Here is a 12,345-nt window from a genome sequence, read left to right as displayed (position 1 = left end):
AAACAACCAGAAACTAAGGCAGGCAGGCAGGCAGGCAGAATGGGACACTGTGGATTGAAGCGCGCGCGCGGGGTGGGAGTGGGGGTGAAACGGGCGCTTCGGAAAATTTAATTTTTTTTCCTGAAATTTCCCTCTTAAAATGAAGATGCGTGTTATACGCCTGTGCGTGTTATACGCCGATAAATACGGTAATTTGATTGGAATTGTCTGGAATAGATATAGAAATTTTGGCAGAATATTCATCTTAATCAGAGCAATCCTGCCCAATAAGGAAAGTTGTAATGTACTCCAGGAATCTAAATCTTTCTTGGATTGTTGGAGAAGTTTGTCATAGTTGTTTTCTTTTAATGATTTGCTTTGTGGAGTAAGCCAAATTCCTAAGTATTTAATTTTTTTTGTCACCTGTATTCCCATTATTGTCTCTAGTTCTTTATTCTGGTCTCCTGTTAAATTTTTAGACATTAATTTCGTTTTACCCCTATTAATTTTAAATCCTGCGACTTCTCCAAATCGTTCTAGTTCTTCTAATAAGTTATGTCCTTTTTCTATAGGCTCCTCCAGAAAAAAAACCAAATCATCAGCGAAGGCTTGTACTTTGTACTCTTCTGATTTAATCCTCAGTCCTCTAATTCTCGAATTTTGCCTAATATACGTCAAAAGAGATTCTAGGGCGAATATGAAAAGCAGAGGAGAGAGAGGGCAACCCTGTCTAACCCCTTTTTCTATTTTTATTGGGTCAGTTTGTTCCCCATTTATTAGAATATTTGCCTGTTGAGTATGGTAAATTGTAGTGACGACGTTTTCGAATCTAGTGCCGAGGTTCATATTGTATATTTTTTTGAATTAAAAATGCCAATTTAAATTGTCGAATGCTTTTTCAGCGTCCAAAAACATAAATGCAAATTGTTTTTCCGGATGGGCTTCATAGTATTCTGAAATGTCTATCACTGTTCTTAGATTATTCTTAATTTGTCGAAATGGGAGAAATCCATTTTGATCTTCATGGATATGTGTGTTTAGAACCTGTTTTAGTCTATTAGCTATTATAGAAGAGAATAGTTTGTAATCTGCATTCAGGAGCGAGATTGGTCTATAATTATTAATAAGTCTAGACCATAGGGTTACAACTTTTTGTACAGACATAAATCAAATTCATGCTCACCTTATATACTATTTCATATCTTATTTAACATTCTATATTTTCCATATGTCTTCTCCCCTCTTTTCACTCTCTTAATTCTATTTTTTTTAATTTAATCTCAATTTAAATCATTATACTTGTATCTTTTGTCCGTTCTTTTTCAATTATCTATTTATCTTTTCTCTTTAATACCAACTTTTTCCTGTAATCACTGGTTGAAGTATGACACCTTTCTATCTTTCCCCCAAATTTAACACTTAAAATAATACATAATTTCCATTCTGATTCTGCTTAGTACATTCTACATAACATTTTAAAATAAAAAACATAATGAGCTTATAGTATGGTAAAAACAATGTTCCATAGCAAATTAATTAATTAAACTCTATTAGTTAATTCTTTGACATTTTACACATTCCCTACAATGTTCTATTAACACATATGTTATTCCAATTTTCTAACTCTATTTCAAATACAAATACTACAATACAATCTTATGTACTTTTGCAGAATCTCTTTTTAGATTATATTTTACCCTTTGTCTCTGAAAAAAACCTGTTTTTAACATCTTGTTTTAAGCTTTTATAACTTCTCTTCACTTTTTCCCTTCCTTCCTTGTCAAGTCTAGCCTTTTTACCCCCGCCCCCCATCAATCTCCAGCCTCTTAGTCTCCCCTCTCTGTTGTATTCCTCTTTTCTGTTGCTTTCTGACATTATATCGATTTTTCACCTTATTTTTCCCTTTCTTGGTTGTTTTCTTAGAACTTAAATTCTCCATTTTCTTTTTCTTTTTACCCTTTTCTTCCTCAGTTAAAATTATATGTCCATTAAAGATGGCTTCTTCATCCCAACCTTCTTGTTGTTGCATTTCCTGATAAGTAGAAATCGCCATTTCTAAGAAGCGAAAAATAGATCCAAAAGAGCCCTTTCCTTCTTCTTCCTCTTCTTTTAACTTTTCAAATTCCATTTTCAATTCTTCAACAGATACCATTGTGAAAAAATTTTTTAAACAATCCAAATGTTTTTTTAGTCTTTCAAAAAATAGTTTACAAAAGTCCCAAAGTCATCAAGCAATCAAAGTCAGCACAAACTGTTTCATTTAGCACTTTCTTCTTTTAATACTTTCTCTTCCTGGGGTAGAATTCAATTACACAATTCCAAGGTAATTTTTGGAAGTTTTATTGCAATTTAATCTCTGATCTTATAAGCTCCAAGCAGTCTCCTTCAACAAATCTTGGTATAAATCATTTACCTCTCTTCCTTCCCACTTATAGCAAAAAGATTTTAATTTTTAAATGCCAGTGTTTAGAAATCTAATGTCCCCTTGGCTTTAATTTTCAAAAATAGTACCTTCTGCTGCCAAAGCGGGTATTTCCGATTTCCATCTGCTGTCTCTGTAGGGAAGGAAAGTGAGGAGAAAAAAAAAGAGCTTTCACTTTCACTTTCAACCGCAGCTTTGCGATCCTCTTGGGAACAATGTATCACTTAAAGAGCCAAAGTTCCAGGGTATTCAGATGTTGCTTATCGTCCTGGTTCAGCCAAAAGTTTTCACTTTCTCAACTTCCTCCTGCACAAAACTTGTCCGGTTGAGAGGTTCTTTGTGCCGGCCATTGCTGACTTTGTCCGCCTTTGGAAAAGGGAGTTAAGCCGGCTGGGAAGGGGGTTGTGATGCCCCCAGACCCCTGCCTGGATCTCCCCTCTCTTCAGTTATCCCTACAGGATAACTATAGCCTCCCAATCCAGCTGGATCGAAGGCACTCCGGCAGTGAGCGCGGCAGGGATCATGCACAAACGCGAATTCATGCCGCCTCCGAAGCCTGACAAACCGGAACACCTTCATCGATTTAATTTGATATCCATATTGCTTAGAACTATTGGATTCTGAGAGATCTTGGTATTCCCAATCAGATTCACTATCATCCCTGACACTACCACCATCTTCATTGCTACATCCCAATTCCATCCAACCTTGTGCATGAATCATTAGGATTCGTTTACAGAAAATTGTCAGAGGATTTTACCTTAAAGAGTAAACTAGTGGGTTGCATTGTGCTATGCTTTGAATTAGATTGTTTGAGTCCCAAAGTATCTCTTCACAATCACCTGTTTGCAGTCCATTAATCAGTCACATCTTTTTCTAACACCACTCAGCTGCTTCAGAGGTTTCCACAATTCTGGAAACAGCGGTAGGCAAAGATGCTTGTGTTTCTGCAGTTTCCAAAGTTCCTGTTCCCAGTTAAATCCAAACCACTGAAAGCCCTATTAATAAATATAAAAATGTGCCTTAAAATTATCTAGAGAGACACTTATATGTTCTCTTGAGCCAATAGTCTTGGGAGACACAATAAGGTGACCTTATGTGTCTCCCAATACTCTATTGCTCAAGAGGACTTATATGAGTGTCTCTCTAGATAGTTTTAAGGCATGTTTTTATCATCTTTCACAAAAATGTAAAAGTAATATGTAAAATCGTGCAACAATCGTGGAGCTTCCCTTTTTTTGTTTTATGTATTTGTATCCCACTTTTATTAGTTTTACAAATAACTCAAGATAGCAAACATATACCTGCTCTTCTTATTTTCTCCACACAACAACCCTATGAGGTTTGTTGGGCTGAGAGAACTGGTGGAAAGTCCCCATTTTTCAGTGTTCTTTCCAAGAAAACTATGATAAGACCAGTATTGTTTTGTTTTAATTGTTGGCACAATCCAACACTGGGTTCAAGTTAGTCAGCACTATAGGCCAATGAATTCATGCAGAATAAGGTGTAATGCAAACTCTTTATTTCTGTTACAGAAGGAAAGGGATACACTTGGGACCCAAGTTCAAATCAAGTGTACTTGTTGAAATTCAGCAAGTTCTTTTTATGTCATAAAATTACATGTGGACAAAATCACATATATTTTTCTTAACCTACTAATGATAACCTTCCTTTTACCTCTGGACATTTGCAGACACGTTGTTAAACTCAGCTAAATGCCATGTTACTTTCCTTTGTTCCATTAACAGGCCCATTTGCAGAATTCCTTCGCAAGAATACAAAGCTACATTCTTCCAGCTAGTCTACATATGTGATTAACCTATGAAGTGTTTGTTGTCATCCCCTCTGGCTCATACTACCATGTGTTAAAGAAGACATCAGTTAACTGCTAGTAACTATGTCTAGCAAAGGCACAGACAAATTGATAAAAATGGAGCAGCCAATTCATGATTTACAAAAGTTCCTAATGATTTGTTTACAAACCAATTTGGCAAGTATTTCACAAGCCATTACGTCTGACTCTCACTATGGCAAGTGAAAAGTAGGCATTCTTCCTAGCTTTGGTAGATCTGACTTTGTTTTAACCATCCTTTATTTTGGGTTGCACAGCCATTCACATAGCTACATTTTTATTACTTCTGGTTTGTTTGGGTTGCTTTAATCTTTGACTTCACCTTGATATCTATTGACGTAGGTTATAATATTTTAGATATATAACTACTGCATTTGCAACCTTGTTCAGAATAGAATAGAATAGAACAGAACAGAAGACCTTGGAAGTCTTCTAATCCAACCTCCTGCTCAAGCTGTAGACTAAACTATTTCAGACAAATAGTTGTACAATCTCTTGTTAAAAATCTCTAGTAATGCAAGTAATAGTATATTGGCTTGCAAGTTAATCTCTAGACAGCCTAGTTTGCAGAGCATAGGATAACCATGCTTTTGGGTAAACTGGACAATGCTTATGCTTGTGGCATATTGTCCAAAATGTGCTCAAACTTGAGTGGCACTATCTTTACTGTTACGGATCTGGTACAGATGCACCATCAGGTAACTTGGGCTATACTTTCTTTTACTGAAAAAGTGCTTTGTGAAAGTTTTAAGCAACTCAAGCCATTATACGTATCAGAGATCAATATTTTAGAAGCACATCTAATATCTTCAAGAAAATTGCATCTTGGAATGTAAGGGGGGAAATGATAAAAGAGCAAAAATATAACAAAAAAAATATGTCTGCCAAACTAAGGAAGAAGAAAACTATAACAGATCTGAATGAAGGTGGTCTGATTTTGTAGACTTGATAACTATATGCAAAGAAGTAGAAGTGTACAATTCAATTAAAGGGTTAACAATATGACAAATTAGGAATCACTGTTATCCATGTTATTGTTGATGAAAATCAATTGAATTATAAATTGATTATAAATTGATACATTTTGGATATTAATGAATGGTAGTAATAAAAAGCAGATGAATTTTAGGCAAATGAAATCATTTCCAGTTTATTTTCATTTCCTATTAAGTTAGAAGGGTTTTGCATTTGATTGTGTCAAGTTATAAAGAAAGTTTTAGTTAATTTTTTCTTAAAAACAACATTTTTAAATGGCAGATTTATGTTTTTTATCCTTTTCCTAAAGAAGAGGGGCTAATTTCTCTAATCACATTCTTTAGAGGCTACACAGTGAAGAGTTGGCATTATAGAATTGAGTTTTCTTTTTCATCTTTACTATTTTACTTTTGTGATATCCTAATTATTTGCAAGTAAGACCATAGCGAGTCCTATCACATATGCTGGAGATAAGGGAAGCAGGAAAAGACATTTCCCAAAAAGATAGTTGTAGGCTGCACTAATTACCAGTCAGCTACATAAAGTCAGGAAAGTGGGTAGGGGAGTATAAACACAGTGTTTCTTTCTGGGAAAGAAGGTTTGAGAAATTCAATGTTTCACTGTATGGTCATAAAATGTATGTTGCTGTGCCAAACACTAAATAGGTGTACTTGTTCCATTCAGCCATGTTTTCTTCCCTGATAATATTTTGTGTGATCAGCAGTACAGAATTACTACATCTATCCCTTGCCATTGGTTGTGCTGGACAGGGCAGTTGGGAGTTGATCCAAAACACTGGAGGCATTCAATTTTATTGTGTTACTCCCCCTTATGTTTCCCATTCCAACCTCAGAGAACTCATTCTGTATCTGTTGACAATTTGCATTTCTGAGAATTGCTGATATTTCTTCTCTCTTATCCATCTGGCTGGCATCTGATAGGAAATGACCAGCCAGTCAGGGCAGAAGAATCAGTTGGGGAGTTATTAGCCTTGAATAATTGCACAGTTGCAAGAGCTCCAGGGCTGACACCCCATGGAATCTTATCTATCTGTTTTCAAGGGGAAAGCAAGGAGTCTGGGAGTGTTGATCTATTATTTGGGTTTGACAACATTATTCTGATTGCAGGAGTATTGTTTTTAAAAACGAGTTTGCTATTAGTTTTAGAACAATGAGGGCATAGTTTACTGCACTGTTCTGCCAAGTCTATTTCATTATATTATGTCTTATGAATCAAATCTGCTATTTCCACTTTGATGTTGCCCTTAACAACTTCTTACCTAAAAGAAGTTGTTACCACCCTATCATATTACATAGGAAAGTCATTTATGTGCAGATTATCATGAGATAATTTTGATCGTCAGAAATCTTCGGAGCCATTTTAGGTAATGCCACTTTATTTCTTAACACTTTAAAATGTTAGTTAAAAACATTACATGGACAGCACAGGTTGCTGAAACTTTAAAGTGTGATTCATCTCAATATGGAGTACAGTATCTTGCTCATTCAATAATAATTGCCCGTAACAGAAATTTAATAAGTTCATATAACTCCAAGAAAGAGTTGCATAGCTTCGCATCATGAAGTCAAGACTGATGAAGCATTTTAATCATTTTGCCTTTGTATTCTCTCTCTCCCTCCCCCCGTTTCTATATTTGGTTCTTTTCTTTACAGGACTTCAGTATGGCGGATATGTTTTATAACAATTTGAAGGAACCACCTACTTCTACTGTCATGTTGGAAAGCTGCCAGTTCTGTCAGGTCATCTTTGCAAACATAGAGAAATTCTATGTTCCTGGAACAGATATAACTTGCTATTATAACCTTTCCCGGTACTTCATGCCTCGCAAGAAGGATTGGGTGGGCATATTCAGAGTAAGTTTGATTTGCAAAATCCACTGATGTTTGAATTGTAAAACACAGCCATTGGAACTGATGTAGGATAGTTGATCTCTTCTGATAAATACATCAGGAGAAAAAAATTCAGCTATAGGGAAAATTGAGACTTGGTAGTTTTTAGGTTTATCTGAGATCCATATTTTGAAGTAAAGAAGAAATAATAGAGGAGGGAAGCTATTTTTTCCATTCAATTTACAGTTTTTGTTAATAAATTATATGTCTTTTTACCATGTAATAAGTAGTGCTTGTGCCATTTTCAGCTGTTACTCTGCGATTTAGTACCAAGTCAACATTTATCTTATGGTTCTTTCTCCAAAACTAAGTAGAGTTTTACTTTCCCTTGAATATTACTTTCCCAAAAATTGTGAATGGGTATTATGAATAAACCACTCTGAGAAAGAATTCCTAAAGTTATCCAGAGATCAAAATAAAAGACTTAAAGTTCTCTGAAGTCCTTCATGAAAAACGGTGTTTTAGCAGAATGATAGGTTATGCCACTACAGGTTCCTTGAAATGCAGATTAAACATTTTGCCAGGTAAAGTGTTTTCCAGTGTTGCTCCAAAGATATGGACAAGATGTGTTAGGACCAAGTTTGCTCTCTGAAAGCCCTATAATTTTCCTATCTGTCTTCAAAGCTCTTGGGATTTGATTCTAACCCTGTTGCTAGTGTAGGTGTAATTCCTTTCTATTCACTGTAATTTGAAAGATGAAGTCTTTCTCTCTCCTTCTTTCCTTGAATGCAGCAAATGAACAGGGCCAACATGGATCATTTCTTCTTTCTTCTTCCAACATAAATTTCACATAAGATTTCTCTGTCTCAATACAGCCTATAATCCCTTCACTCAGTAACTATTTATTTGATGGCACTAAGAGGATGCAAAACAAATATATCACAGCATCTCTAAAAGATTTGGACAGTCTTTTCCAGCCTGGCACCTTGAAGATGTGCTTGGATTGCAGTTCCCCAGATCCATAGTTAATATAAACTTGAGCAGTTCCAGCATGTGTGGAGGAACCAGGGGTGGGATTCAACTGGTGTTACTACTGGTTTGGTGATTATGTTTTGAGCATGCATGCGCAGTTTGCATGCATGCGCACCTGACATGCACTGCACACATGTGTACAAAACCTTAACCTGTGCTGCCTGGACAGCTGAAAAGCACTGTGTGTGGGTGCGCAGCATTTGAAAAGCCACTTTTTTTCCTGCTTTTTCAACCAGCTGTGCCGCGCAAAGCAGCTGAGGTTGAAAAAGCAGGAAATAAAGGACAGGTAAGAGCCCAGGCAGGCGGGTGGACCAAACAGCAGCAGACACAGAACCGGTTCTGTGTCTACTGCTCTTCAGAGCTACCGGTTCTATAGAGCTGGGCAGAACCGGTAGCATCCCACCCCTGGGAGGAACCCAAGCTGGGTTCGTGGGAGGAAGATTGGTGGGAGAAGGAGTTGGAAGCCTTCGCATGCATTTTGTTGTTGCTTTACAGGTGGGATGGAAGACAACTCGTGAATACTTCACATTCATGTGGGCCCCTAAGCCCAGATATTCTGAGACCGGCTATGCTGAACCACAGCAGGTGGTTTTTAAAGGTCAGTGATGGGAAGGGAATTGGTGGGGCAGTTTTGCAACAGGAAACCTGTTAGAGTAATCGTCACACTGCTATCTCCTGAAAACCAACCTTGCATATAGTGGCACTGTGGCATCCTAAATGAGTTGATTGATATCTAGACTTTATTCACTAACAGTCTCTTAAAAAGAACCTGTAAAACCAATTGCTGGGTTTATTAATTTTATGACTTGTATTATTATTTGGCCAGAGTAAGAGTTAGTTGCTGATAGGATTGTAAATCATCCTCCAAATCCTGTTAGCATCTCTCATCTTTCCCTTACTTCCTATAGGAGATAAAAAGTGTGATTTCACCTAGTGCTAATAGAATTACTTGTTATACGTGCTATGTGGCTGGTACTTCCTAGCTTGGTAACTTTTACCACTGGAAAGAAAAATGAAAGCTGTTTCTTGGGAAGTGATTTGTAGTTCAGCAAAAAATTGTGTCCTGGGAAATCTGGTGATATCATTTGTTCACCACTTCAGCTATGGCTATGGTGAGACATGAGTCTGAGATATGAGAATATGAGACTGAAGTCATAAAAGAGGAAGAAAAGAAGGATGGGTGCACTAGACTTAATTTTATTTTATTTAAGTGCTAGACTTAATCTGGATAGGATTTCAAAATCCTTGTGCAAAAGACCCAGACAGATATCTACTTAGAACTGTCAGCTTTGTCACTTGGGGAAGACAGAAATTAGTTGTCAGCCTTCCTTCTGTTTGGCATCCAGCAGATTATCTCTGAAGGACAAGCCATAACTAAATGTTAGATAGGTAATTTTTGTATTTTTCTGAGTGATCGAGATTCTAAACATGGAATGTGGCTTTTTTCTTTCTTTCAGCCTACTATCTGCCAAAGGATGATGAGTATTATCAGTTTTGCTATGTTGATCAAGATGGGCAAATCAATGGGACCAGTGTCCCCTTTCAATTCCGTACTGAGACTAATGATGACATACTTATCGTTACTAAAGAGGTTAGTTCCCTTTCTTAAGTCCTAAACCGAATAAAGGCTTGTAGGAATGTGCAGAATGGGTTAGGGTGTTAAGATCTTCAAAAGGTGTAGCTCTAAGCATAAAACAGCTGTTTGAGTATTTTGGAAGTGTTTCATTGGGAATTGAAACATCCCCAATCCACTTCAAATAGTTTCACATTAGAAACAGTTGTTTCAAGCCTTAAGGGAAGCATTTCAAAGTCAGAGCAGGTTGAAAACATTTTGCATTCTTATAATGGTTTGCCTGAGATACAGTAATCTGCACCCATCAAATGAATGCTTTTTTTTACTTTATTCTTTGTTTAAAATACACCCTTTTGGGGAAAAGAAAATCCTTCCAATCTGGCTTCCATTATAGCATTTTTTTTTAAAAAAGTAGATTCCATACAATAGAAATGGGCAGCTGGTTGATTGGAGTATAGAGGCCTGCACATTATACATATCTTGACAGAGAAAGGTACTTCTTCCACCTTATCTATAATCTGATCAGCTTGAGTAGCAAAGAACTGGCAGGCCTCTTTTGTCTCTCAGTGCTACTGAAATTGAGATATAAAAACCATAAAACCATCAAACACTCACATAGAAATATCCAATAGAGTAAAAATATGTTTTTAAAACTAATCAAAATTAATACTAAATATATGTAACAATTTGATGAAATAATTGTAGGGGAAGGGCATTGAACATACATACAGAACAGAATGTATGTTAATGTACAGCGAATTCTCATACCTTTGTCAGGGCGCAGCATGCTAACATGGGAAGTGGGAAAAGGGTTAATCCATATTATCTCCATGGCCTCTTTGGTTAAACTCTTGCTAGTATGTATTTCCATGTAATCTTTATTTAGATATCTGGGAAAGTTTTTTGAACACTCATTAATGTATACATTTTTTAAAATATTAGTTTAATCCACTTCTGAGCACAAAGGAAATGGAAAAGCAATATTTAAAATAAGTAGAATGAATCATCAGCATTTCTTATGGTTACAACAGTAGGAATTCAGATACTGAAGGAATATTTTTAGTTGTTTTTTTTAATCCATCTTTTTCAGCAAAACTTTGTATTATCAGACTGATTCCAGTAGTGGCTGCTTATTATAAGAATGGACACACAAAAAAAGACTTTGCTGAGATGTCTTAGCAGTTTCCACTGTTTGCATATATTGGGTGACTTACCTTAAATTAAGTAGTACATCGCATTTATAAAAATAAAATAAGTTAAATTATTCTATCTAAAAAATGTCAGAGTCCCAGTAATTCAAACAGCTAGTGCTTCATCTGTGACAGATGATAAAATATGCAAATAATGCTTAATAAGATAGTGCAGCATAGGCAAGCATGGTGGCTAACTAATGTGGTCTTCTATTTTTCAATTGTTTAATATTTCAAAAAATGGATCCAAGGTGGTTTGACCAAATTAGAGAGATCAAAAACATCCTTAATGTACTGTTTCTGTTGACGCAATTAGCACTGCATGTAATCAAAGACTAATAAACTCAGAACTTATTACAAATACATAATATTGGTAATATAATATATAATAAACATTTAGATCAGAAAAACCATTTGTATCCAGAAGGATCTAGCACACCTCTCCAGAACATATCAATACCATGCACTTTGGTTCTTTTGATTTTGGTTTGCAGGGAGAAGTGGAGAAAATACAGCAGCAAAATGCAATGTTGCTTCAAGAAAACAAGAACCTGAAGAAGAATCTGGCAAATCTCCAGGAGCAGAATATGCATCTACAAGAAGAACTTGTGGCAGCTAAGGTAGGAACCTTCTCCAAAGCGTAACAAAACACAACAACAAAAAAGAAAACTGAATGCATTTAACTAGTGTTTTCTTCCTAGAATGATATAGAGTTTACAGTCTCCACAGAAATTGCCTTAGAGGAAGGTAGAAATAGCTATGTGCTATTCAAAGTGCTAAGAAAACAATCCACCCAGATTGGGGAGAATGAGGAAAGACCATTGTCGATTACTATATAGACAATGTGTATTGGTGTAATATTCAGGCTATTAAAAAGGGAAGCATGTAATACTATACAGTTCTTTTTAAAAACGCAAGTCTAAAAAGTAGAAGGAGGACAAATTATGCAGAGGTTAGAAAAAGTTGGTGGAATCCTAGTCACTAAGATAATATTGATGTTAGGACACTCTGGATGTATGTTCAAAGAAAAAGGAGCTTCGGAACACAGGATATTTTGATGGCTGAGACCATAGTGCTTTAAGAATTGTCTGAATTTAGAACTAGGTTTCCTTAGAATTAATTAGCTTTAATAATGAAAGCTATAGAAAAACCAAAAAACAAAGAGAAATGAGAACCCACTGATTATTCACTGTAGAATAGCTAATAGATTGTCCCAAAATACAGTAAGGTGACAAGGTTAAAATATAACTATATGTTAAACAAGTAAAACAGAAATGTCAATTACTCTTTTCTTATCTGTGACATTATAATAAATGGAAATCTTTATTATTTGTTTTCTGCCCTGCAACTTCAGGTTCTTCAAGATAAAGTGAACACTTTAGAGAACAAATGTGAGAAACTTGAATCCCAAATGACAGATCTGGAAAAGGAGAAGTATGCCATAAAGGACGACCTGATGCAGTAAGTATTTA

At 35.9% G+C, this 12,345-nt stretch overlaps 1 protein-coding gene across 2 annotated transcripts in view; it reads left to right on the top strand.

The window, feature by feature from the left end:
• CALCOCO2 (calcium binding and coiled-coil domain 2) overlaps nt 1-12,345 on the top strand; it is a 35,912-nt gene that overhangs the window by 9,988 nt on the left and 13,579 nt on the right. For both annotated transcript variants that reach the window (XM_087947037.1, XM_087947036.1), the window contains exons 4-8: nt 6,902-7,102; nt 8,606-8,708; nt 9,568-9,701; nt 11,368-11,493; nt 12,228-12,334. In XM_087947037.1, coding sequence (XP_087803163.1) covers nt 6,911-7,102; nt 8,606-8,708; nt 9,568-9,701; nt 11,368-11,493; nt 12,228-12,334 — 662 coding nt within the window. In that variant the 5' untranslated portion in view covers nt 6,902-6,910. The remainder of the gene's footprint in view (nt 1-6,901; nt 7,103-8,605; nt 8,709-9,567; nt 9,702-11,367; nt 11,494-12,227; nt 12,335-12,345) is intronic.

Source organism: Notechis scutatus, chromosome Z (genome assembly GCF_049901735.1).
Source record: "Notechis scutatus isolate UNSWTSFEM ecotype Mainland chromosome Z, rNotScu1.2, whole genome shotgun sequence".
Lineage (NCBI taxonomy): Eukaryota > Metazoa > Chordata > Lepidosauria > Squamata > Elapidae > Notechis > Notechis scutatus.
The sequence above is the reverse complement of the archived record's forward strand: the minus strand, read 5'-3'. Positions and strand labels throughout refer to the sequence as shown.